Genomic DNA, 26,777 nt, shown 5'->3' with positions numbered 1-26,777 from the left:
CTGAGCGCCGTTGCCCCGCGAAGACGGCTCCGGCTTGGCCCCTTCTCGGCCCGCCTCTCTCCTCCTGGCGGCTCCTCCGGCCCGAGAGCCGGGTCGCCCGCACACGTGTGTGCGCGTCCCCACGCCGCGCGGGGGGGGGGCGGGGGGCGGGGGTCAGGCGCGTCAGGCTCCCATGGCGTCACGATTGACGTCTCGCATTCCAGCCGCTGTATGAAGAGGCCGCTAGGGCTCCTCTCGCATAAATGACGCGCGGCGCGCAGGGAGAGCGGCGAGAGGGAGAGGTGGCGCGCGCGCTGCGGAGCCCGAGCCGGAGCCGGAGCCGGAGCCGCCTTCGCCGCCGACCGACGCGGACGGGCTGGGAGCGGCTCGCCCCGGCGGCCTTTCCGAGCCCGAGGCGCCTCGCTCCGCCGCCGCCGCCGCCGCGCCCCATGCCTGGGGGCGGCGCATCCCCCCCGGACTGCCGCTTCGCCCGAGCCGCCGGCTCCCTGCCCGCCCGCCGCGCCTCACCGCTACAGCGCCCACCTGCTGCGGCTTCTCGGGGAACCAGGCGCGGGACAAACTGCATGTAAAGACGGAACCGCCACAGCGCCCCAGTACGTAGGCGAGCGCGGCGCCCCGGCCAGCCCGGCCACTTGCGCAAAGTTTGGGGGCTTGGCTTCTCGCTCCGCGGGGCGCCCGGGAAAGCGGAGGCTCCGGCTTGCGCCCGCCGCTCCCGCCGCCGGCTGCTTGGCGTTGTCATGGGGATGGCGCGGGGGGGGCTCGGGCGGGCCGGAGGGCGGCGACCTGTCCTGCTCTGGGGCAGCGGAGCTTCCCGGCGGGGGGCGGGCAGGAGGCGCGCGGGGGCCGAGGAGGAGGAGGTGCGGGGCGCCGAGAGAGGCAGGCTGGAGTTGCGCGCGGGGAGCGGCGGCACTTTTCGGCCGGCGAGGAAGTGGGTCTCTCCCTTCTCGGCTCTTGGAACCCGGCCGGCTTGGCGGGGGCTCTGCGATGGTGGGGAAGAAGCAGGCCAGCCTCTGAAGCGAAGCGGAGAGACCCTCTTTCATCCCGGGTCGAGATCCGCCCTCGGAGGCAGGCTGCTCGGGACCAGGCATCCTGCACGTGCCCCTGGCTCGAGACGGCCCATCGGAAGCAGGTTGTTGGGCGGGTCCCGCGCCGGGTGCCTTTCCCGGCTTGCCCGAGGCCAGCGGCAGGCGTCGACCCGGGCTCTCGGGGGGCGAGGCGGACTTGCCCCGGGGCGGAGGCGGGGGTCTTCGCCCGGCCTCCGCGCCCCTGCAGAGTGCCCCCTCGTCCGGGGCGCGGAAGAGCGGGGCGAGGCGGGTGGACGCTGCTGGGGGCAGGAGGCGGATGGCGGGCGAAGAAGGGGCTGGACGGTGTCTGACTTGAAAGTAAGGGTGGCGGGTTTTCGAGAGGAGGGTCCAGGCAGAGGACTCGCCAGCAGCCCCCCATCGGGGACTCCGGAGGAAGGGTTTCCACAGGTGGGACTGGAGTCGCTTCGCTTTTAAAAAGGCGCGCCGGATTTAGCGCTCTTGGCGGACCGACTCCTGCTTCTCCTGCCGTGTTCAAGTCCTTTGAGACCCCGTCGGGCAGTAATCTGGTGGGAGGGCGGGGGCTCAGCGACCTCGCGGGGTTTTCTTCGCTTCCTCCTTGCGAAGTTTGCTTTCTCCTTGCCGGCCCATCCTTCTGGCTAACCGGGAAAGAGGGAAGGGGGCTGGCAGCCCCTCGCCTGTTTAGCTTGCCAAGGGTGCCAGCCCGTCCCTTGCCCACTTAGGAACCCGGGGGGCGGGCAGGGGGCACGATGGTCCAGGGTGCTTGGGGGACCCAGTACTTCGCGTCCTTGGGAAGAAAGTAGGGGCGCCTTGGGCTTGAGAGACGAGAGTCTCCAGGGGGCGCGGGACTTTGAGCCGGCCCCTCCAGCCCTGATCGTCAGCTGATGTGTGGGCAGCCTGAGCCAAGGAGCTGGCTGGGTCCCCTAAGGCGTCTCTGGTGCTGAGAAGGTGGGAGCGAGCTGCCCCGGGGTCGGGGGAGCTTCTGGCGCTGGGATCGGGCCGGCCCGGGCCCGGCTGCTCCCACCCCAAGGCGGCCGGGGGCTATTCAGGGGAGCCCGATGTGACTCCTCCGGGCGCGAGCAGGAAGAGCTGTGTGCCCGGCTGCGTGGAGCTCAGTTTGAACTTGGTTGAAAGTTGGTGCCTTGCGCGCCCAGCGGAAGGGGAAAGGGGAGCCAAGCGAGGCTCTTTTGGGGAAGAGAGCCCTCCGCCCCCTCGACCGGGTTGTTGGGGCAGAATGGACCTTCTCCGGGGACAACAGGGAGGCCGCTTAGTGCCTGCGCGTGGGCATCCCCGAGGGCACGATGCCACCCTAGAAGGGCGCCCCCCCCCCCTCGAGCAGACGAAGGTGCGCTTCGAGGAGGCGCTTTGCTTTGGCCCCTGGCGCGGGAGAGCCAGGCGTCGGGGGGAGCCCCTGTCTCGGCACACGCCCCCCCCATGCCGACTCCCCTCGAAGGGCGGGCCGGGGCGCACTTGGACCCTGGACTTTCCGACACCCGAGGCCAGACATTGGGTCGGGTGTGGCTGCGTCCAGAGCAGCCTGGGCTGCAAGATCAGGGGAGCCTTGCGGCAGGTTTCGAGCTGGCATTTCGCGTGAATAAAAGCGCATGGGGTAGAGACGGGGGTGGCCGATGCTGCGGACTGGATGTCCCCCTCGAGGGCTCCCCGCCGGACTTGCCTGGACGGCAGGCGTCCGCCTCTCCCCAGCTCCCTTCCTCCGGCCCCGGGATCCTGCCCGCGGCCCCCGCCGACTCGCTTGTCTCCGTCTTGCAGAGTCCAGGTCGGAAGAGCCCTCTCCGGGGAGCCCCCGCCAGCCCGACGCCGACCAGCCAGCGCCGCCCCCGCCAGCCGCCCCCGCCGCCCAGCCCGCTGTCCGCACCATTCGGCCAGCAAGTCACCGTCCAGGTAAGGGCGCCCAGCCCGGCCGGGGCCTCCCCGGAGCAGCCCGCTTCCCCTTCCCAGCGCGGCTCCTCCGCGCGCCCAAATGTCAAGCGGCGCCCTTTGCTTGCTTCGGGAAAGCGCCTCTCTCCCGGACCGGGGCCGCGGGGCGGGCCAAGGGGCTTTCCTGCCCAAGGCATGGATCTTGCTCAGGGGCTTCTCGTCTGGGTGCAGTCTTGGTCTGGAGGGCGTTTTCCAAAAGCAAGGAAAGAAAACTTGGAGAGAGGTCTCTGAGCCTCCTCTAATATATGCCGTATAGAAAAATTAGATGCGCAGCACACAATTTAAAGTCGAGAGTTTTCTTTGGAGTAGTTTTCAGTCAGAAAGAAGCTAGAACGCTCCTGGGTGCATCTTTTATTGGAAGTAAGCCTCTCTCTTTTTTGCAGTGGCGCTTACTCCCTTAGTAAGGGTTTAGGGTGCAGGCTGAGTTCTCTTTCTTTGCAAATCCCAGTAGTTAAAATCTGCAAAACATATTTTACTATAAACATGAATGTTAAATCTTAAATAACTGTTTATAGGGCAACTTTCCTTATAGTGGGGCAACTTTAAAACTGCCAGAACATTTGCAAAGCTAAGCAGAGCCTGGTATGTTTTGTAGGATTCCAACTATTTACATTGTAAATTTATTTATGGATTTTAATGGAAAAATTGAAATGAAAGCAAGAAGTTGTTTTACAAATTAAGAAAGAGGAGCTGCTATTTAAATGGGGGAGGCCATTATGAGAATTGTGGATTTGTTTGGTTCCTTTAGATTTATTTTGAAATAAACAAGAAGCCTAAATCTCCTGTCATGCATAATAAATATGCAACATACAGTATGTTCTTCTCTTTTACCAAAAGGTCTCTTTTAGTCCTCAAAAACTGATACTAAAACTTGATGATTTAATGTTTTATTGCATTTGTTTAATCTTTTTCACAGTTTCATTAAAGTATCAATGAAAATAACAGAAAATAAAATGGTATATTTATTATGTTTTATTCAGATTCTTATATGGGCATTTACAGTGCTATCATAGCATTGTTGCTGGTGTTAAAGCTAGTTTGATTTACCTTCACAATAACAAGCTTCAAATTATAAAAATATCAATATGCAGATCCAACAGCAATAACCATTTATCTCTGGTATATGTTCTCCCTTTCTATACCACTGACAAACATTTTCATTTTTCTCTCTTTTTTTTTTAATGTCTTGATATTTTGATTTCTCCCCTGCCCCCTCCCAGCTTGGATATTAGGACCTAATTGTTCAGAGCCTATTAGTTCTTCTTTTGCTTCTTGATTGATATATTAAAAATAACTGAAATTTAAACAGTCAAGGGGTTGGGGAGCTGAATTCTGTCGTTATATCATTGGAAAACGCTGAGTAACTCTGCTCACTTGATCCAGCTGCCTGAAAGCCAGTGTTAACTTTTGCACATTATGGGATGTGTAATTCCCACATTCATTCGAGGGGCTGCCACAAATGTGAGGAACTCCTTATGTGGAAAACCTTTCAGGCTGCAATGCTATATCCAGTTACTTTGGAGTAAGTCCCATTGGACTTGTGTATCTTTCATTGCCTGAAACTGAACTGAGAGATAGCACACTAGTCATATGCATGTCTCTTTTTCGTGTGCCCGCCCCGCCCCACGCACAGAAGTATTTTCCAAGTAGAAAATTTGTTTCATTTTGTCACATTTTGAAGCATCTCCAAGGCAGAAAATGTGTTTTAGTTTCAGTGGCGTAGCGTGGGGGGTGCAGGGGGGGGCTGGCCGCACCGGGCGCAACATCTGGGGGTTAGGGGGCGCAAATCCATGGGTTAGGGGGTGCAAATCCACGGGTTAGGGGGCGCAAATTACTTGCCTTGCCCCGGGTGCTGACAACCCAGGCTACGCCCCTGGTTAGTTGGACTTGCAATAAAGTAACACAAGGAACAAGTACTGATGAGAAACCTTGGGAGTTCAGCCATTGCTAATGGACCCTTTCCTCTTTGCCCTTGCAGATATGCCCTGCGTGCAGGCCCAGTACAGCCCTTCGCCCCCTGGCTCAAGTTATGCAGCTCAGACCTTCACCTATGGCTCGGAGTACAACCCCGAGATCATGAACCCGGACTACACCAAGCTGACCATGGAGATGAGCGGGGCGGAGATCAGTGCCACTGCCACCACCTCTCTGCCCAGCTTCAGCACTTTTATGGAGGGCTACGCTGGGAATTATGAGCTCAAGCCCTCCTGCTTATACCAAATGCAGTCCTCTTCGCCTTCCTCTTCCACAAGCCAGAGGCCCCTCGTCAAGATGGAAGACAGTCGGATGCATGGCTACCACCCTTCCTTGCCTCCCTCTGCTGACGAAGGCATGGCTGTGAACACCTCCATGTACTTCAAGCAGTCCCCGCCTTCCACGCCCACCACCCCCGGGTTCCCCCCACACCAGGCCCCCTGGGACGAGCCGCCGCCGCCCCCTCTTCCGCCAGCACAGACCTGCATGGCCCCTGGCCACCTGATGAGCGCTGCCCCCATGAAAACGGGGCCTGGCCGCTTCCCACTCTTCCACTTCAAGCATTCACCGCCCCACACGCCACCTGCCGGCGCCCACATGTGCTACGACACCACTGCCTTGAGCCTGCCCATGGGATCGGATAGACCCCCCGCCGGCCAAGCCGCCATGGAAAACCACCCATACGGGCTCCCGTTGTCGAAGAGAGCAGCCGCCTTAGCCTTCTCGCCGCTGGGTCTCAACGCAGCCGCTTCCAGTCTTCTGGGGGAGAGCAGCGGTAGCAGCAGTGGTCTTCCCTCCCCACCCAGCAGAAGCTCTTCGTCAGGGGAGGGCACTTGCGCCGTGTGCGGGGACAATGCTGCCTGCCAGCACTATGGTGTGCGGACATGCGAGGGCTGCAAAGGCTTCTTCAAGGTAAGAACCGCCAATGCGAGCCCTCTGCGCTCCCCTCCCCTTCAGCCAGTAGCAGTGTACTCCAATACACACAGGGCCTGCTATCCCAATGCCCGTTGTGCAAAAATTCACTTATCTGAGCACGCACGAGGATTTAGTATCCAAACCTCATTATACATAATGCAGATTCTGATATTCGAAGAGTCAGACCTGTGTGTGGTGCTGTAAACAGATAAGCAGCCTTAAATAAGTCTCCTTTTTGTGTTTTTCTGGGTTGCGGCACCCATTTCTCCAGAAACCCTGGTTGTAGGAGGGGGAGAGATTTGACAACTAAGAAAACCCCCCACACTTCCTTGCAAGGATTTAGAGGGGTTTCCCAGGTCTTTTCCTCATTTTGGAGTCAAAAGTCTGTGGTCAGGAATGCATTCGAAGTCATGACTCGTTATGCAGATATTCGCCTAGCAATTTCCTGAGAACACATTGCGTTTGGAGAGCAGAATCTGTGTGTATGTGTTTAGGTAAAAGTAAGTCCCATTGTGTTAAGGAGGGTTTAAGGATTGCTATGTGTGTTTAGGATTGCAGCCTTATTTGTGAGGAGGCCCCATTGAAAACAATGGTATTTCTAAGTGGATGTGGATTAAAAGCTGCACATTTCAATAGAACAAGTTTGGTTGCTTTCCATGGGCCTTGGTTGCAACCAGTTTTCGCTGAATATTGTGTCTGCTCTGAAGCTTTTACATTGTTCATTTATTTATTTTTTTAAAATTGCCCTACCTGATTTTTCTGGGAAAATGCAAGATAGCTAACAAATCAGTAATGGAACAATATGAAAGTAAGATTCAAATAATCCCCAAATTAAAGTCAAACACAGAATCAAAATATCAGAAAACTAAAAGCGCATTTGATGATTCCAAAACAGCCATTGAATAAATACAAAACTAAGCCGGCAAATAACTTAATTATAAAGCCAGGGGCCTTTTCACCAACCACCTAAAGTGGTAGAATGACAGGACCGCCGAATCTCACCCAGCAGTGTGGACACATCAGCAGAGAAAGCTCACTGACACCAGTCTTTCCTCCCAGTGTGGAGAGATCTGAAGCAAGGCCTCAGGTGGTAGTTGGAGCATGAAGGAGAAACAACACATGGAATTAGGCAGTCCTTATGGTCCTCAGGTCCCAAACTGCTCAGGGCTCTAAAGATTAACACCAGTGCCCTGCTGAAAGCGACCTATGGAGCAGACTGGCCAACCACAGAGAATGCACCTAATACCTTCACTGTGCAATCCTATTCTTGACTTGAAATTAAGTCCCAGGTGATTTCTAAGACAATATATCTGAAATATATCTTTCAGATATATATTGAAAATACTCTCTCTCACATAAATGCATTATACAAATATATATCTATATTTTTATTATATACATTTTATATATTTTATTATACACCACCTTTGTTTCGTGTATAATAAAGTATGTGGGTTGACTTGTTCTGCAAATCATGTTCAGCATGTGAGGTGAACGGGTAAAGGATTGTACCTCAGTGTAGGGAAACAGGCAAATACGTCTAAGAGTTTTCTCTTCAAATTCACTAAGCCTAGTGGCCTTAGGCTGAGAACACTTCACCTCTCTCAGGCTCAGTTTCAGGGTCAAAACACAGACCTGTATTTTCTAATAGGACAGAAAAGAGATGTGCTCTTGAAACGTTAAATGAATGTGATATATATGAAACAAATTGTGTGTGCTATACACAGTTTCACATATCATGTTTCCATAAATATGTTGGTTGACTTGTTTTTCAGACTGTGTTGTGTATTTGAGGATGTATAAGGTTGCTTTAGCTCTTGATACTGAAACGTCAGCCTGCCCTGTTTTTCCTTGGGGTCAAGGGACACATGTGGCAGAGAGCTCTCTTCTGCATGTCCATTGAGAGGAAGAGGCAGGTGTAATCTTCTGCTCATTTCAGTAGGACATGCCCAAAGAAATTGGCCATGCCTTGAGCTCCAAACTTCCTAGAGCCTGTATCAACTGAAGGGATCAATTGCTTTCCTATTGCCTTTGTTGGAAACATGTTTTATATTATGGTCACTACTTAGTGATAATATATTTGCAGCATATTTATCAGGCTTTTGCTGTTAAAGCCCTAATTTTGGCCTGCAATAGATTATGTCTGAATAGGATGAGAGTGTTGGAGATACGTGCGAATGTGTATGTGAATCCGGTCTTGGGTGTTTGATTTTCGTTGTTGTGTATACTGTGTATATACGGACAATGACAATAAATTTTTATCTATCAATAAACCACAGAAATCTTCCCTTAGACAGTTGAAACTTGGTTCCTTTATAGCAAGAATTTCCCACACCCAGTATATAATGTGCAAGTTATAGTATAGCAAAGTCACCTACTAGGTTTTAAAAATATGCTGTTATATAAAGACAAGCACATAGCAATCCTTTATATGTTTATTCAGACGTCAGTACTATCGGATCTTGTGGGGCTTCCTTCCAGACAGAATTGCAGCCTTCACTGTTTTTCAGCTCTTGGTTAAAGTAATAAGTAATATTATTAGAAGGAAATAAAAACCCCTTTCATTTTACTTTAGATGTCTGAATACATTACAGTATCTGTTTTCCTCACATTTAACAAAACCCAAGTTTAATCTTAATACTTGAGGTTTGTGTGTTTTTTATGACCCACCTTGCATTTATGGCTGAAAGTTGCTTAAAAATTTTTTTATATTGTATTTCAATGCTGCAACCCATCCTGGGATTTTAGAGTGAAGGGCAGGCAAGAAACAAAAGAATGAAAAAATAGTAAAATAATTCCATGCAAACATTATTTAACCATAGACAGTTAACTCCTTAAAAAAACCCATATGTATGAGAAAAGGACTTCAGCTTAACGCTCCCATTCAAATAAATTTGACTGAAAAGTACCTAACTTTGGTTGAATCATGCCCCCTATTTTTTAAATTTTGTTGTGAGCCCATGGTAATACTTGTATAATTTAACTTACAGATTTATATATTGTACATTTGCTTCTCTTTGCGTTTTATATATTTTTTGTTTATGGCAATGATGAATTAAACCAGTTATTTTGATATCTAATAATTGAAGTAGTGAGATAAATCTAAACCAGTTATCTTGATAGCAAGAGAGATCAATCTTCAGGTAATTTTGATTCTATTTTAATAAGGTCAGTAATAATCAGGGGAATGAACCAAGTAAAAATTGTTCTCAGAGGAATATTAAAAGCCCAGATAATACATTCCCCAAAGGTATGATGCGATGACCTGGTAATTTCAGATATGATTTTATCATTTAGGAGTTGGCTGTCTCCTGAGCCCGGCTTCTGAGCCACCGTCGATTTTCATTGTCAGTAGCTAACACTAATAAAATTGTTTTTCCTGGAGGCTAGTGTGTTAGGAAATTAATTTTATTTAATTATGTGAATTGCACTGTCACTTTTCACACTGTAATTAAAATGCAACTTGTCAGGTCCCGGCTCACTCTTTCTTGCATTGTATCTTCCTAGAGGACAGTTCAGAAAAATGCAAAATATGTTTGCCTGGCTAATAAAAATTGCCCAGTGGATAAGCGCCGTCGAAACAGATGTCAATACTGCCGATTTCAGAAGTGTCTCAGTGTCGGCATGGTAAAAGAAGGTAAGAGTTTGCTATTATTAGCCTACTCATCATACTGCAAAACGGCTTGAGTGCAAAAGGAGGGACCCTAAAGGAATTGTGATTTTTAGAAATAACAGTGAATGTCTTTGTTTTTACATGTTGCGTAATAATGACTTTACAACAGATGTTTTGGGGCTCTTATTCCAAATAACATGGATTTTTCAGAGGTTCTTTAGATATGGGAGCAGGAAAGTAGAACTTTTAAAAGGAAGGTTTCCCACACCAATTATTTAGTCTGCTCTCCTTGCTGTTTTACATAGTTCTTGATTCATTGAGTCTTCTCCCTCTATTTGAATAGCCCAATCCTATACATAGCCTAGTTAGAAAAAAGTTCTGCTATGTTGAATGGGGCTTATTGCATTGCACACTCATCAAATTCATGTAAATACTGCCACTTTCCTTTTCTCAAAATTATTAGATACTTTATAGACACGAAACAAGCAGATCCTTTTTGCTATCATAATTGATAACAGTGTTTCAGGGCTGCAAGCCTTTTTATCCATTAAATATAGAGATTTATCAGTAGAAGTTTTAATAAATTAATGTTGGGGTTAATTTGAAATGGTGAGGTCACATTTTAATCAATGTGATTTGGGTTTTGTTTTTTTAAAATGCTATGTTTAGTTTTGGTGTTTTCCTGTAAAAGGACATTTCCAAGAAAATATGTTATTTGTTTTGTTGATTAGAAAATAAACTACATCCCCCACACAAAGGAATTGCTGAGGGCACCTTATGATTTAAATGCAACAACAAAATACAAATGAGCAAAACTAAAAAACGGCAGCAGAGGCACAAAGGGTGCTTAAGTCATACTCCAAGAAGACCCAGTGAAATCAGTAGACTGACTTACAAGTTAGTCATGGCTAACTTTAAGGCCACTGACACAGTTGCTGACAGGCAATATATCCAGAGAATCAAAAGCTTTTTTTAAAAAAAAAAAAAGTTACCAGTTGTCAGCAGAACCACAAATAAAGAGGCAGAATAACCGAACCCCTTGGGGCAGGGAGTTCCACAGACAGGGCACCACCACAGAAAAAGCCCTTTCATGTGTTCCCACCAAAGGCAATGGCAATTTAATATTTGGCTTTCCTCCACTTATGTGTGGATGCTATTTTTAACTCCCATTTGTATCTAAAATAATTATACTGAGGGTTGAATTTTATGTGTATTATTCAATCAGTTGAAAAGCAAATAATTTGTCAGAGCCACTGGCTCGAGTGTCAGACTAGGACCTGGTAGTTCCCTATCCAGTCATTAAGATCCCCGATCTTGGCCAGTCACAATCTCTCGCCATAGCCTACCTTTCAGGGTTGCTGTGAGGATAAAATGGCGGAGAATCATGTACACCATGTCAGGCTCCTTGGGGGAAAGGAGTAAAATAAAGACGCTTAATATGCAGCACTCTGTCTTCTCAGAAGTAAGCCCAATTGGGTTCAGTGGCATTTACTCAGGAAGTGTGTGGCTGCAGCCCTGTGCATGCTTAACTGGGAGTAAGTCTCATTGAAATCATTGGGACTAACTTCTAAGTAGACGTATCAAAAAGAGCTCTGTAAAACTGTTTAATTGTTGACAGTCTTGTTTTATCTAAAATCATTAATACAGAGAAGTGAATTGCCATCTAGTTCATGTTTTCAGTCAGTTACAAGATGTATTTGTCAATATTATATTTCATTTTTATATATGCCTATCTCTTGTATCTTTACTGCTAATTACAAATGTAAAGGTATTCGTTTTTAGCAGTCCTGTGGTTTACGTATGACAATCAAGCATGTACAAATTTAAATCATGCAAGACTCATATAATGCCTGTAATCTCTGCCCCCTATAAATGTTACAGAATAGACAGGATAGTGCTCTAGTGAATACTGACTATTGGTACAATAAGTGTTGTTGCTGTTTTACATAATCTCCGTTTGTGTAACTGCTATGAACTGAAAACTGCATGTTTAAGGAAGGGAGATCGATAGAGAGCTTTCTTGTCTGCTTTGATTTCCCTCGTATTAATTAGGCAAAAAGCTGGCCGTGTAATGTTCACGTGTATCTTGTTGGAATTTGCCTCTGAAGACTGATGGTGTGTGTTTTTTGTTTTCTCTCCTGCTTGATCAGTTGTCCGTACCGACAGTTTGAAAGGGAGAAGAGGCCGACTACCTTCCAAACCAAAGAGCCCTTTGCAGCCAGAGCTTCCTCAGCCCTCGCCACCTTCTCCTCCAGTCAGTATGATGAATGCTCTTGTGCAAGCGTTATCCGATTCCGCACCCAGAGAGCTTGATTATTCCAGAGTAGGTTTTGTGCTTTTCTATATAGAATTAGCTTTTTTGATGACCAATGGCTTTTAGCAAATATATTTGGCCAGCTGATACATAAGATTCTTTATCAACGGTTGTGTTTTAATGTATGAAATACCGGCAAATACCGGATGCAGGTAGAACAAGTGGGTGGTTTCTGGCCGCAGTAATGGGTGCTTTGTGACTGTATAGCATTTTGCCAGAAGTTGTCTGTAGTTGCAGCAATGCTGCAGAATGGTTTCATTTTATTCCTGAAATTGGTCAGGGCTTCATGCAGGATTCTGTAATACAAAGAGTAGAAAATAACAAAAGGAACCCCATTTAATTTAAATGATTTGTGAATCATAAGTGTCTTTCAGTCCAGTCATTTGCATCTTTACTTGGAAGTAAGTCCCCTTATATCCAATTAGTAACTGTGGTTAGAACCAAGGAGTAAGAAAGACTGGAATTTTCCTGTGGTTTCTCATGTACATCATCCAGCACTTTTGGACCCAATCTTCCACCATTTCAAAATTTCCATATACAGTAAGCCCGCAGCTTAGGCACATTTAACTTGTGCGCATTCAGCTTTATGCACGTGGCCAAATTTTTAAAAAAATAATTAATAAGAATAAAAATAAAAGAATTAGAAAGGGGGCGAGTGGCACCCAGGTGAAAAGACTTTAGCAATCACACCCACATCCAATGTGTTTTGACTATACAGTATGTGATTTTGGCTTTAGGCACCATGCCCAGAATTTAACCCCTGTGTAAGTTGTGGGCTTCCTGTATCTTAAGTGAAAGCGAGACTCTGACCTCAGGAAGATGTTTTGTTTCTGAAGTGAAAAGCCATCACCTCGAAATGAAAAGATAGCCCACCGCTTGACAAATCCCTAGTCATAAATCTTATCATAATTTTATGCTTTCATTTGGCGTGTTTCATTTGGGATGGTTTGCAATCTGGAGCATTAAAGTTGGTTATGTACACAAATAATAGTTAAAGCTGCCTTGGGGGTGGAGAGCGGGACCCAGAACCTAAACATGTTTCCCAATTAACTTAATCAGTGGGGCCTACTTCCAAGTAATTTTGGGGGATTGGAGAATAAATTTTTTTTGTATTTTACTCACGATGGTTAGTATCTGCTGCTTTTGTGTAGTTCTAATGCATGATATTTTTTTGGTGGAGCATCTATTTACACAGAAGTAGTTTGAGAGTGAGCACTTAAGATTTCAGCTGGATTTCATGAGTCCTATTGCAGAATGCAACTCTTGTTGAGAAGCGTGTGTAAACATGCTGATTATGTTTTAATTGGCAATATTTTGTTCCAAAATCATATTGCTGACCAGCATTTTAGATTTACCTGGGTACATAAACTTTAAGCAGTCAGCACAGCTTAGCAAAATTTTGTTAAATAAAGTTCATTTAATATTAACTATTGATTAGTCTTAACTTTTGGCTAAATATGTTTGCCCAGTTTTTCCACATGCCTTACGTAGGGCTGGTTCATCTTTATTAAATACTTTGCAGAATCAATGTGGACACACAACAGTAGTTTCATGACCAGCCAGTATTTTGAGCCAGAGTCATCCTAGATAACTTGAATTGATGATCCTTAGATGCTATACAGTTATGCTTGAATTTATTTTGACTTGCTGCTAATGTTTTAGGGCTGGTATTAGCTTACCCAACCCATAGCAACAGTATATTTAGAAACTGGCTTTCAAAAAGCAGTCACTAGGAGGAAACCCTTTCAAGGGCATCAGGCCTCATTCAGGTCTCCCACCTGTTTTTACATGGTTCCAACTCCATTTCAGACATGAGCTGCATCAAGGCGATAAGAATCTATCCCTAAACCATTTTTTTATTCAGACAAAACTCTTGTTGAGTTCAGTGAGAATTCTGCCCATGCAGTGACTTTGGGAGATGATAAATTAACAGGGAGTGTTTGCCTGGCGCTAAACCCAGGGTTTCAAACCTTGTGTTACCTTCATAACACTAGAGTCAAAATGACAGCATTTGCAGGGGACCACCGGCAGGAGGGAAAGACTGAGCTCCTTCTCAACCTGCTCATTCTATCCTGCAAATGCCCCCTGGGCAATATATACCCCCACAGTCAGGCTTGAAAACCAAAAGTGAGTCCCAGCTGGAGGTTTGTTTAGTTAGGTATTTTTATACTGCCCTTTACCGCAACAGTCACAGGACAGTGTGCCGCAAACTGCATTGCACTGAACTCACTGAACTGGAGGGAAGACTTGTGACTAAGGACCACAAAATATGATTAACATAACTCAGCCTTTTGGGAGTGAATTCCTTCCCCTTCCTTTTAAAACAACAAACTTAAAATATACTTTTGGATTATTAAGGATATCAAATCAAGCAAACATAGACAGCCTAAAGTTTCATTAGTAATTTGGCAGATGAGACAGGCACAATCCTCCCAATTTAGTAGGAACTAAATTCAGAAGTTTTACATTTACTTTTCTGATGTTTACATTGGTGACATACTTAACAGACAATATGCTACCTTGGGCCACATTTGTGGGTTTTTTTTATTTTAATCAGTTTCTCTCTCTCTCTGATAAACAGTTGGCAACCTTTTAACTCCCCTTCCTTTTATATACAATTAATAAAATTTCTGCAAGACATTTCTACACCAGATATACTCTCAATCAAGACACAATCTCCACTAAAGTTTCCGAGCACCACCTGCCGTTTATTGGAGTGGTTGGTGCATTCAGCCTAAGGGCTGACACCATGGTAGACAGCAGGAGCTGGATGGGCCTCTGAAGCCCCAGAATCTTTGGGGACCTGCACTGTTAAGCCTCTTGGCTGGTAATACTCTTTAGGAGGGAGACTAAAAACAAGAAACAACAACTTTGCTGTGTTTCCACATTAAATTGCCTTTAGTTCACAAGAATTCAGTTGTGCTTCTTTCTTTCTCGTGGCACTATTTTTACTGGTTAGGGAGGACAAAAGATACTAGCAGGGCTGCCAGGTTGCAACTTGCAAACCAGAGATCACACCTTTTACCATTAATGCATTTGAGTTCTTGCCACCCACCCCTTGCTTCCCAGATCTCATTAGTCACCCTCTTCCCCCCACCCCCCATCTGCTGTAGGGGGCAGGGACTGAGATTCTGCAAATGGCAGCAGAAAGGCGAAGAGGAGCTATGGGACCTGGGAAGGATGCGGCAAGAGAGTAACAGCAGCACTAATCTCTGCCACTGCACATATGCATTTAGGTTTCAAGTTCAACCTGCATAGAAGCTGTGCTGATAACAAGTATCACTTTTATCTGCTTAGAAAATATATATATATATTAGGCAAGCAATTTATTATGGTCACAGGCCAGTAAAATTCAGTACAAAGAGGCACAATAGTAACAAATATAGCCAGCAAGTTTTTTTAAAAAATAAAAAAAGGCATCATGGTTGGGGGAGAACCCGGCAACCCTCTTGGAGACACAAGAGGATACATGCATTTCAGTACGTTTCTTTTGTAGCACCCCCCTCCCCAGCCACTTAATTTTTTTACACTCGCTAATTACAATACATATCCAGCTGTCATCCTGGCATACAAACTTACAGGTCGTTTATATATTCCCTGCTTAACCGTGGAGTCCTAAAATGGATGGGGAATGTAAACATGAAGGCCACTTAACCAACTTGTCCAGCAGAACTCCAACTCCCATCAGCACCAGCCATGGTGGTCATTGGTCAGGGATTGTGGGAGTTGTAGTCCAGTGATTTCTGGAGGGCTTCAGGCTCCCCATCTCTGATTAAGTATTCAAGCCCCTGTTTGTAGATCTATCAAATGGGAATGCTGACATATTTGTCAAGAAATATTATTTGCGCGTCGAGGTCCCCAAGACACCCCCCAAAGGAAAACACAATTGACAATTAATTTTTGTTTAAGGTTTTTGGCATAATTTTGGCCACAACTTTATTCAAATTACAGCAATGTAATGGGAATGCTAACATGTTTGTCAAGAAATATTATTTGTGAAAAGTTGTTTTTAAAACTTTCAGACAAAAATATATTGTCAAGCAGAAATCTGAAGCGGGCCTTTGCCCCTAAATATGGCAGTAATTAGTTGTGCAGCCCTGCCCTTCAAACATGTTTCAGGTCATTCCAGTTTTCTTTTAACTTCCCTTGACATTCGTACAAAAGTTTCACCTGAGTGGAATCCTCCAGATTTCCCCCTGAATTTCACTTTAGATTAACTTCTTTGGCAACTCTGTCGGTACGCAGTATAGCTTGGCCTCACAGTTGTATATCCTGTAGCTGTAGTAGAACATGCTTTTAAAAGGTGGAGATGAAGAATTAGGAGATAGTGGAAGATGATGGGAACTGACCTGCAAGCAATTGAAGGAAATGGGATGTGGGGAATGGTGACATCATTCTTCTAAGTCCTCCTGTGGCTTTCCTTGACGTTCCTGGACTCCTAGCTCCCCTTGGCACTGGCTGCTGCAGTTGGGATCAGGAAAACTTTCCCACAACCCACAAAGTAATTGATCCTACAAATTTAGAGAACTTGAGATGGGGTTTTAGGCAAAGCAAAACCCAGGTAACGCACAGTGTGCATTTCCACCTCAACATTTTAGCATTAGTACGCACTTGCTCAAACATCACTTTCACATTGTTATAAAAGAGCATGTCTGATGGCCCTTCTGAGCGATGCGAATGCAGAGCCCGCCTGCCCATGAGGCAAGGTGAGGTGACTGCCTCAGATGGCAGGATCCACAGGGGCGGCAGATCTGGTCTCCAAAGACCAGATCACCCACTACAGCGCCACAGCAGCTGCAGGGTGCTCCTTGGAGGCCAAACCCACCCACCCCTGTTCTTGATGAAGATCTTCACTCCCCTTTTTTTCCCGGGTGAGGAGAGTGCCATTCTGTGGTTTATCTCAGGTGCCAAAATGTCTTGGGGCCAGCCCTGTCAAGTGTTTGATGGAAAAAATCATGTTCTAGATTAGTTTCTTGGAGTACTATACTACCAGTCATTCTGTGGGGTAGATTAGTTTGAGCCAATAGCCCAGAGTCTCCCAGTACACTTTATGGGCATGCAGGGGTGTTAAACCCAGATCTCCCTTGCCTTTCCAAATCTCTACTTTTAAGAACTGGAGTTTGCTTTCCCCTTCTCCCTCCCACTCCCTTTTCCTTACACGTTGTATCTTCTTAGATTGTGAGCAGGAGGGCAGGAACTGCCGCAACTGCTCCAGGAGCCTTTTTGGCTAAAGGGTGAGGTACAAATATATAAGTAAATAATACATAAAGTCCACGCCAGCTCTTATAACCATTTTAGTTTCAGAGGGACTGTAATGGAAGCAAAGCGGGCTGATTAAAGGATGCTTTTTATTGATAAAATTCTCATGTAAGTCAGGAAGCCCAGAGACATGGTTTAGGCGTTGAGGTGCTTATGAATTGTCATATTTACTGTGTCTGTGCAGAATAAGCATTCAGAGCTACACATATAAAAACAAAGCACACCTGACAATTTGTATAAATCTGCTTTTGCTTGGCAGAAAAGAGGTTAAGAAGAATACTGTGATATTTCTCAAAAACGTATTTCCCCTTTTCTCTTTTCAAAAATAATTTTCATTCTAGTACTGTTCCACTGAGCAGACTTCTACAGGTACAGATGCAGAACATGTGCAACAATTCTATAATCTTCTCACTGCCTCCATTGACATATCCAGGGTCTGGGCAGAAAAAATCCCAGGATTTACAGACCTCCCAAAGGAAGATCAAACTCTACTCATAGAATCAGCGTTTTTGGAGCTCTTTGTATTGAGAATGTCCATCAGGTAAATCTGAGGTTCATTTTGTCAAGTAGTCATGACTTATTAATATTTTAAAATATAACTGTGACGTCATTAACTCTGTTGTTTCTAAAACTATAATAGCTGTGCAAGTTGAGCTCTGTCTTTGGGATAGGCAGGATGACTGACATGTGTCAGTCAGACTTGTTTACTTGGTCAAGGGCTTAATTCGCGTGCCAAGTAAATTATGAGTCAAGAAAAGATTCCCCAGGATAATTGGAATTCTTGATCCCTTCTCTGCGTGTGGTTTTTTTTTTCCTGGCATGACTTTGTAAAAGTTGCTTTGATTGTGCAGAGGTGGGTAAAGGAAAGTTGAGTGCAAACATGATAGAAGTGTCCCATAGACATTTACTGCAAGCATGACTGAAGGACTCCCATTAAAACACAAACAAACCCTTCTCCCTACATACGCAAAATTAGACGCGCAGGAGAAGGGTTCTTGCATGTTTTTTTCAGGGATTTGCAACTCAGCTGAAATGAGATTACTATGTGATCGGCTGTTTTTGTAGACCTGCCCCAAAGATTTAGTCTTGCCAATCCATTTTATTCAGACTTCTTTCCAAGTAAACATGTACTAGTGTGCAAATGATGTGCTGTTAACAATGGCACATACCACTCTAACAACGTTCATAATGTGTGTCTTTTTACATTCAAGATCTGACACTGCTGAAGATAAATTTGTTTTCTGCAATGGACTTGTGCTTCATAGACTTCAGTGCCTTCGTGGATTTGGGGAGTGGCTCGACTCAATTAAAGACTTTTCCTTAAATTTACAGAGCCTCAACCTTGACATCCCAGCCTTAGCATGCTTATCAGCTCTAAGTATGATGACAGGTAAGAGCACTTTCAATTTTAAAAAATCTCTTGAGTTAAAAAAAAAATCTGCAAATATTTTTTTAGACATAATAAGGTGTTTCAGTAAGTGCCCATCCACTTTTACAATATTCTAAAAAGATATGTCATTCTTAAAAAGGTAAAGGGACCCCTGACCTTTAGGTCCAGTTGTGGCCGACTCTGGGGTTGCGGCGCTCATCTCGCTTTATTGGCCGAGGGAGCCGGCGTACAGCTTCCGGGTCATGTGGCCAGCATGACAGCTTCTGGCGAACCAGAGCAGCACACAGAAACGCCGTTTACCTTCCTGCTGGAGTGGTACCTATTTATCTACCGGCACTTTGACATGCTTTTGAACTGCTAGGTGGGCAGGAGCAGGGACCGAGCAACGGGAGCTCACCCCGTCGCAGGGATTCAAACCGCCGACCTTCTGATCGGCAAGTCCTAGGCTCTGTGGTTTAACCCACAGCACCACCCGCGTCCCATGTCAGTCTTAAATGCTTGCAAAGGCTAGACTGACAAGAGTTGCAATAGCGAATTATTCCAGTTCATAAAGCCCTTACTGCTATGTTTTCCATGAGATCATTTTCTCTGTGATATTTCACTTGCCGAAAAATTGCATTACACGTTCTCAGTCCTGTGAGTTTCCCATTTCTGACATTATTTATTCGTTAACGGATACTTCTTTGTGTTCAGTCAGGGGAAAATCATAGGCTGCAGTAAATATTTCATTGGAGAAAGGGCCTTCTTGCTAAGAATGTGATTTGTGTTCAGTCCTGATCAAAGTTAGTCTGCCTAAATTCCTGTGAAATCAATGATACGTTGGAATAAGTCCTGGATTTCAGCTCTACTGATCTTGGGCCAAATCCTGCCACTTTCATTTGGAATTGTGTAGCAGGCAAGAAATGCGTAACACAGCAACACTCCCTGCAGAAGAGTTTTATTGCCCAGCAGGCGCTGGGAGGCCATTTCCCGTGGCGCATGGCTTGTGGGTGAGCCACTCCTCTTTAGGGGGAGTGCGTTCAAGACTCCTAACCCAAATCAGACCATGAGCCCACTAACAGGTCCACCTTGTATGGATAAAGCTTCAGCCTGCTGTATCCCTTGCAATAGATGAAGCAGAGACCCATGCTTTCCATTGTCTCCTTGGGGGTGCATGGAAGCAATCCTAGCATCAGAATCTTGATGCCTTCCCTGCCCAAATCTCTAAGTGAGATTTTGTCTGTGGCTTCATATAGAACAAGGGTCCTGCTTCTAGGTCTTACTCTCCAGGAACAAGCAAAGCCCCTAGGTTCCCAAAACCATTTGCAGAAGAATAAACCACAGAGCCTGGCCTTGCCGATCAGAAGGTTGGCAGTTGCCGATCAGAAGGAAGTCACCCGCAATGGGGTGAGCTCCCGTTGCTCGGTCCCTGCTCCTGCCAACCTAGCAGTTCGAAAGCACGTCAAAGTGCAAGTAGATAAATAGGTACCACTCCGGTGGGAAGGTAAACAGCGTTTCCGTGCGCTGCTCTGGTTCGCCAGAAGCGGCTTAGTCCTGCTGGCCACATGACCCGGAAGCTGTACACCGGCTCCCTCAGCCAATAAAGCGAGATGAGCGCCGCAACCCCAGAGTCGGTCACAACTGGACCTAACGGTCAGGGGTCCCTTTACCTTTACTGTGGTATGAAAAGCTGCAGAGGGGTCCAGGAGCAGCAACAGGATTGAAGTTTCCCCCTGGAATGACTCCCAGGGCAAGGGAGGCTGTCCTTTTCTGGCCCGAGGGCTAGACCACATGGGCTGCCAGCCACCCTTCCATGCCAGCAGTGGGGGTGGCCATTGCAGACGTGCACATGCACTTTACATGCAGCACACACACTTCATCAGACATGCAGCCTCTCAGAACTCTCTCTCTCTCAGACAACCACTTCTTGGCAGGTCACCTCCAGCCTCATGGACCACTGGCTTACTGTCCCTGTAAAAGAAAACGTGGTAAAGCGTGTTCTCCACAATAGAGAGCACATGTTGCGGTGGGGGCCAAAAAGGCCACCCCACTGTTGTTGGGCAAATTGGCCACATGCTGGGATTGGGGAGAATGTTATGTTGCTAAAGTGTGGGAGGGGTCAGAGGTCTTCAATGCAGGGCTCGCAGCCTGGGGCCTTCTCTTGGGCTGCGTGCACCGGATCACCCGCCCACCTTCCCTGAAAAGGGGGGGGGGGGCTTCGTTGTCCTCTGACCTTGCTATGCCTGTCATGGGGTCGCCTGCTTTGGGGACAGGGGCCTGGTAGGAATTTTGTCCATTTGGCTGATTGGCTGTTGCCATTTGGTTTTTGACTACTGCGTAGCAAATCATCACAACTTGTAAGGTTGCGGTTAGGCATTGGTTCAAATTGGTTGGTGGAGGGGTAAGTGCCTACCCCTCCAATGGTGGTGCAGAAAGGGAATTCCGTTAAAGGAATCCAGGGGCTTGCCATTCTTTTCGTCCTTGTCCCTGGCATCGGACTTGGGCCGTGCAAGCCACCAGGAGCATGAGGGTGAGAAGTGAGGGACTGAGGCCCAGCTTCACTTCTCCCCAATATTGTTTTCCCTGACCGGCTTCCGCTGGAATCCGGAAGTCAGTTCTGTCCCTGGGCAAGGACAGATAGTCGTAACCAATGCCTAAGCAACCACTCACGTGTGTGTATTTAAATAAAGTTGTGGCCAAATTCATGCCAAAAACCTTAAACAAAAATTGATGTGTGAAGTGTGAGTTATTGGGGTGGCCTGGGGGACCTCGATGCGCAACTTTCTCTTCCAAGGCAATATGGTGCAGAGTACCAATTAGCAGGAGAGAGAAAGCAACAGTCAGGGAGGGCTATCTCTCCAGTTGATGGGCTTCCTGGACGCTTCTCCAGAAAACCTTATAAAGGCCTAGAAGGACCTTCTTATGTTTTCCATATCTGTTACCACCTACCGTTTGTCACAAGTTTGGTGGAAGGTGGAGTATAGTGAAAGCTTTTCTTAAGATTCAGGGTTTTCTAATATAGCGCTTTAAACAACGCAATAAAATCTTTTTTTCCCAGCCCTGAAATATCTGGCTTGGAGATTGCTTTCTCTCCAGCCCTTTTTACAGGTAAATAAGCTGCAAAAAGTAGAAGATAATCAAAATAGCAAAGCTTGGTTGAGGTGCTTTTCATTTCTTAGAAGAGTGTCTGAATTCCTGATGGAATTCCAGGCCTAGCACTGATGGAGCTCACAGTGGATATTGATCTCCACTTGAATTCACTGAATAAATAATGGTTGCCATAGTTATAGAGTATTCACAACTGGTAGGGAAGCTGGGAGATCTCCAAAACACCTTCTGTGACAGTTCTGCCATCAAATCCTCCAATGAAACTATGGCACTAAAATGATGTATACATCAATCTAGATCCCTTTCTCTTCACCTGTGGCCACATAAACATTTTGGTCTCTTAACTGGAGAAGGCATTTTTTAAAGACATTAGTGGTGTTTTAAAACCAAACTAGTGCATGTCTCTCTCTTTTTTTAATATATATTTATTAAAGTTTTAACAATAGACTCAACAATAACAATAACAACAAAAACCACTACACACTACACAAATACGAAAAAGAAAAAATACAAAACAAGAAAGAAAGATGAACAATCAAACGCGTAGAAGAAGAAAAAACAGCACATAAAATTATACTTTCCAAAATGTCCTTTCATTAACTTGTTCCTTTGACTTCCTCTCGCCTCCCTTTTTGCATTCTATTTTAATATGTTGTTTTAGCAAATCCTTCTGATTTAACATTGCCTGCTTTTTCATAATAATATATTACACACAATCTTAAAAACAGCTTATACAAAAGTCAAATTGTTTAATGCCAGTCTAGTGCATGTCTCTAACTGCCACACCTCACCCTGACATTCACATCTCAGTACTGTAGTTACTATGTAATGTGGTTAGTAATGAGCAGCTTTTTAGTATAAATAAGAGGAGCTGACAAATTGATCATAAAACATGGGTGCTCACTTGCGTTCTCTCCTGTTGCTTTGCAGAACGACATGGCTTAAAAGAACCAAAGAAAGTGCATGAGCTATGCAACAAGATCATGAGCAGCTTTAAAGATCACTTGGCCTTCAGCTGCCAAAGCAAAGGACAACTTTTTGAGCCTGTGGAGTCCAAAGTGCTTGGGGTCCTTGGTGACTTGCGCTCCCTCTGCACCCTCGGACTGCAGCGGATCTTTTACCTGAAATTGGAAGATTTGGTGCCGCCTCCTTCCATTATTGACAAACTGTTTCTGGATACCTTACCATTCTGAGGTTCAAATTACCCTCGTGAAGGGCAACTGTCTACCAGAGCAGGCAAAAAAAGACTGAAAACTTAATGCTAACAATGCTGCTCTCATTTAACCGGCGGAAAAAGCAATTCCAGCCCTGAGCATTGGACTTCGCCTAATGAATTTCCTTGCAAGCTGCCTAAAATGTATCTACAGGTCTGGAGCTAGGAAACTGGAGAGAGGGAGCGTTGAGTGCAGTTTTTGTTTTTTAATCACTAATATGGCACTTTTGAACGATGCTACCCCAGCAGGAAAAAATCTATTGCATAGCACCTCATCTTAAGTGGTGAGCAGAAAATTGTAGATGCTGTGTGTTTGAAAATAGTAGTGTTTGAAAACAGTAACAATGGCAAATTGTTCATGCAGGTAGTATGTATTTTATAGTTTATACCTTTAGCATACTTCCTGTACCAAGGGCACATTAACCTGGCACAAATGAAAAATTCTCTCTCTTTTTTTCTAATGTTGATTCATGTTTCGTATCGATCTGATATAGCAAAATGACAACGGCTGTTAACTCCCATGGTCAAGTGCAATTTTTAAAGTCTTGTTTGTTAATTATAATTTATTTTAATATAAAAAGTAAATGGAAATAGCAAGAGTGGGGGAGGGGCATAGTTTTTACATGCACTAACTTCCATGATAAAGTTTCCCAAACTTTGAATCCATGTAACATGACTTACTAACATGCCAATTTTGGGGGGGGGGGGATGGAAAGGCAGGAAGGAGCAATTTGTGATGAGGCCCCATTCTTATGAAGTAAGTCACGATGCATAGCAACCGAAAGGGTCAGCACCATGCAAAGTTACAGTTTAGAACTGAATTTAGCAAATTGATTAGTAAGGATACAAGACAGTTTGGAAGAAGAACAAGTCTTGTAAAAAATAGTCTGAATGTAAATGCTAGAATGGGTTTAGTGGGCTGCATTTTAAACATTCCGTGTATGTACTCCCTATTTTGTATGTTTATACTGTTGATGCTATATTAATATGAAACTATTTGTTGCATAGTGTCTTTATTTGTATAAATATTTGCATGCATAATATATTGTAAAACTTCGCCTGTATTTATTGCAATGACTGCCAGCTCCTGGGAGCCGCGTTACACAGATCAACGAAATAGTGCGTTCACACTGATTCAGTTGAGTGTGGGTAGTTCACACACACATATATGTGCGCATTTCTATTAACCAGCTGTATATAAAATTCATCCTTCCACAAGTAAACTTTATCTTACTGTTTTATTTGCAGTGACTTTTAAGGCAGTACAATTTAGCACTTTGATATTAAAATTTTTTGCTCATGTTTGGTAACATAAATAATATTTAAATATTTTAGTTCTTTACAAAAAAAAGATTATATGCACTGTATTAAGTTGAGATTTCATTGGTCATTTTGCTAAAAAGAAGAAGAAAAGAAAACATTTTGAATGTCAATTTCATGCCCCGTTATCTTTTTTTGTTAACGGTCTACAGTAATTTTGTATTTTTTAAAAAAACTGTATAGAAATTAAATTATACAATCAAACAGATGCCAAATTAACTGCCTAATAGATGCATTGGACAACCTAGATATCAAGTTATTATCTTACTTTTAAAAAGGCTGGTATTTTATCTTTATATTTGGGTGTGCTTTTGGGGGAAAACATTATTATTCTCAAGACTGGTAATGGTAACAACAGGAAAAGTTAAATTATAAGTTATATTTCCAGTTTTCCTTCAGAGATTTTTAAAATTACTGCTTTTTAAGTATTGACTTCATGGGCAAACAGAATAGCATGATTAAATATCTGAGGAAACAGCTTTTTATTGCAGGTAAATTTTACTTGTTGAACTGTAAAGCAATCGTATTTTGATTTTGAATTCATGCACCCAATCAGAAGAGAATTTAAAAGGCATGCTAATGTGTTTGCCACATGTGCGAAATATATAACTCACTAGAGGTAATAAGAACCTCTGACAGTAATTTAATTTTTCACTTTCATTCTCTTTCTGGAGACTCACAAGCCACAGTTATCATTTGGCAGTAAATGGGATATGAAGGGGTTTTTTTTATAATACGCAAACGAAGTTTATTAGAAAGAATATGCTTTTGTAGTTGTAAGAATTTTTTTAGTTAATATATTTTCAATATTCAAATAAAATGCAAACATTTTTGAAAGTTTGTGCTACAGAATTAGTTCAAAACACGTCTCAGAATCCCTTCTCCATTCAGTTCATTTCTGAGATGTCCAAATTACCGGGGCTCAGAGACAGTGAGGATAACTCATCCATGGCATAATAAATATTCCCACAGTTAAATTTCCTGTGATATTTTTTTGGGGGGGGGGGGGGACATCATCTTTGTTACCTATGGATAATTATTTTTTTAAGTTGATCAGTTTGTTCATACAGGATAGTCACTGACAAATCTCAAGAGTGAAAAATGAAACGAAATGCAAAGCCAGTTCTGCTACTCATTTTCTTAGAAACTTCTCAGTGTGAACATGCCTTGTTTCATATACTAAAATCAGGAATATTACAGCTGTTAATGGAGAGTGCCTTGTTTTTATTTCTATTTCAGATAACAGAGTGCTTCAGAAGTTTTCTGTTCCTCTAACAGCAATGCTTCTGTTTTGTGAATGTGTTAACCTGTAGGGTTGAAAGAAATGCTCTTCTACATATCCAGTGTAAATTAAAATGATTAAATTGAATTAACTTTTCCCCCAGAGGCCCTATTTGTATTGAATTTTGCTGAATTATGATGTGATTTTTTTTATCTCTTAGATCTGCTGTGGTTTAAAACCTGGGAGCAAGCTTAGAACACTGAAAAATTAGCAGGAACTTGGTTTGCGTATCTTGAGAAATAAATTGTTGCATTGAAAAGCACGGCCTCTCGATAACCTTACTATTCAGTATAGAGGAAATATATGCAGTGTGTGGGTTTTCATTTTATTTATTTTTTACTTAGTTTTTTCTGCTATCATAAGTCCTGCCAGAGGAGTGGGGGAAGCAAAAGTGCAGATTGTGTTTTTTAGACCACCACTTCAACAATTTAATGTCCATAACACACACATTATTTTTGTGCATCCATAAGAATGCATGATCTTTGACCAGGACATGAGAAACAGTTGTTTCTACTGATTCCACCACACCTGACCAGCAGAATGTGTGTTAATATAAGCTTTCTCATTATTAATTCATTTATTTAAAGTGAATCAAGAATTAGAAAGCTTATATTAATACGCATATTTAATATCAAAACATGATTGCCAAAAGTATTTCAAAATGTACAGCCCACTTTCCTTTTGAAATGTGCTATGGGGAACGCCTCATGATTTGACTTACTTATTTTGTGCAGTGTTAAAATTGTTTATATGCGAGTAACTTTCCTCAGTTCTGTTACATTGGACCTGCCCAAGAATATTCGGATTACTCAGTACTTGTAATAACTAACCTGGGGGGGGGTATCACCTGTTTGTGCAAAGGGCTGCAAACCCAAGAAAAATAAAAAAGGAATCTCAGGATGCTATGAAGATGAAGGGTGAGCCTTGCTTCTAATCTTAACCCAAGCAAAGACTGGGACATTACTAAAAAAAATAATACCTCAAACCTCTTCCTTGCCCCAGATACTGGAGTCAGTGGGCCTGAATGTCATTTACATCAGACTGTAGTGACATCGAAAGTGACATACACAAGACTGATATCAAATGCTAATAATATAATTGACAGTTTGGGATATACCAGATTTTTCATAGCCCTTAAGCAGTCTTAGATTTTGCATTTACCGCTGCAATTTAAACTTTAGATGGCATCGCTTCACTTTTAACACAGGAGTATTGCGTGTCAAGGTCCCCAGGTCCACCCCAATAACTCACACATCACACAGAATTTTTTGTTTAAGATTTTTGGCAATAATTTTGGCCACAACTTTATTAAAATACAAATTTGTGAGTGGTTGCATAGGCATTGGTTGCGACTATCTGCCCCCACCATGGGGGACAGACTGACATTCTGCACAATGCGAAAGTCAGAAAAGGGGAATACACTTGGGGG

At 44.4% G+C, this 26,777-nt stretch overlaps 1 protein-coding gene across 5 annotated transcripts; it reads left to right on the top strand.

Annotated features, from left to right (window-relative positions):
• Positions 1-194: 194 nt before the first annotated feature.
• Positions 195-25,607, top strand: NR4A3 (nuclear receptor subfamily 4 group A member 3; the record flags this gene model as incomplete). 5 transcript variants are annotated; one of them, XM_083709409.1, is made up of 8 exons in its annotated part: positions 195-593; positions 2,814-2,945; positions 4,960-5,867; positions 9,378-9,507; positions 11,634-11,806; positions 17,398-17,597; positions 18,268-18,446; positions 22,464-25,607. In XM_083709409.1, 6 exons carry the CDS (start codon positions 4,962-4,964, stop codon positions 22,724-22,726), a joined length of 1,851 nt encoding a protein of 616 aa, XP_083565535.1. In that variant the 3' UTR covers positions 22,727-25,607. The 5 variants fall into 5 exon arrangements, with proteins under 5 accessions (XP_083565535.1, XP_083565536.1, XP_083565537.1 ...); XM_083709411.1 differs by having other exon boundaries at positions 274-593; positions 18,389-18,446; XM_083709410.1 differs by lacking the exon at positions 2,814-2,945 and having other exon boundaries at positions 256-593.
• Between the last annotated feature and the right edge of the window lie 1,170 nt (positions 25,608-26,777).

This window comes from Podarcis gaigeae (assembly GCF_964106915.1).
Source record: "Podarcis gaigeae genome assembly, chromosome: 13".
NCBI classification, from domain to species: domain Eukaryota; kingdom Metazoa; phylum Chordata; class Lepidosauria; order Squamata; family Lacertidae; genus Podarcis; species Podarcis gaigeae.
This window is presented reverse-complemented; position numbering and strand designations above follow the sequence as displayed.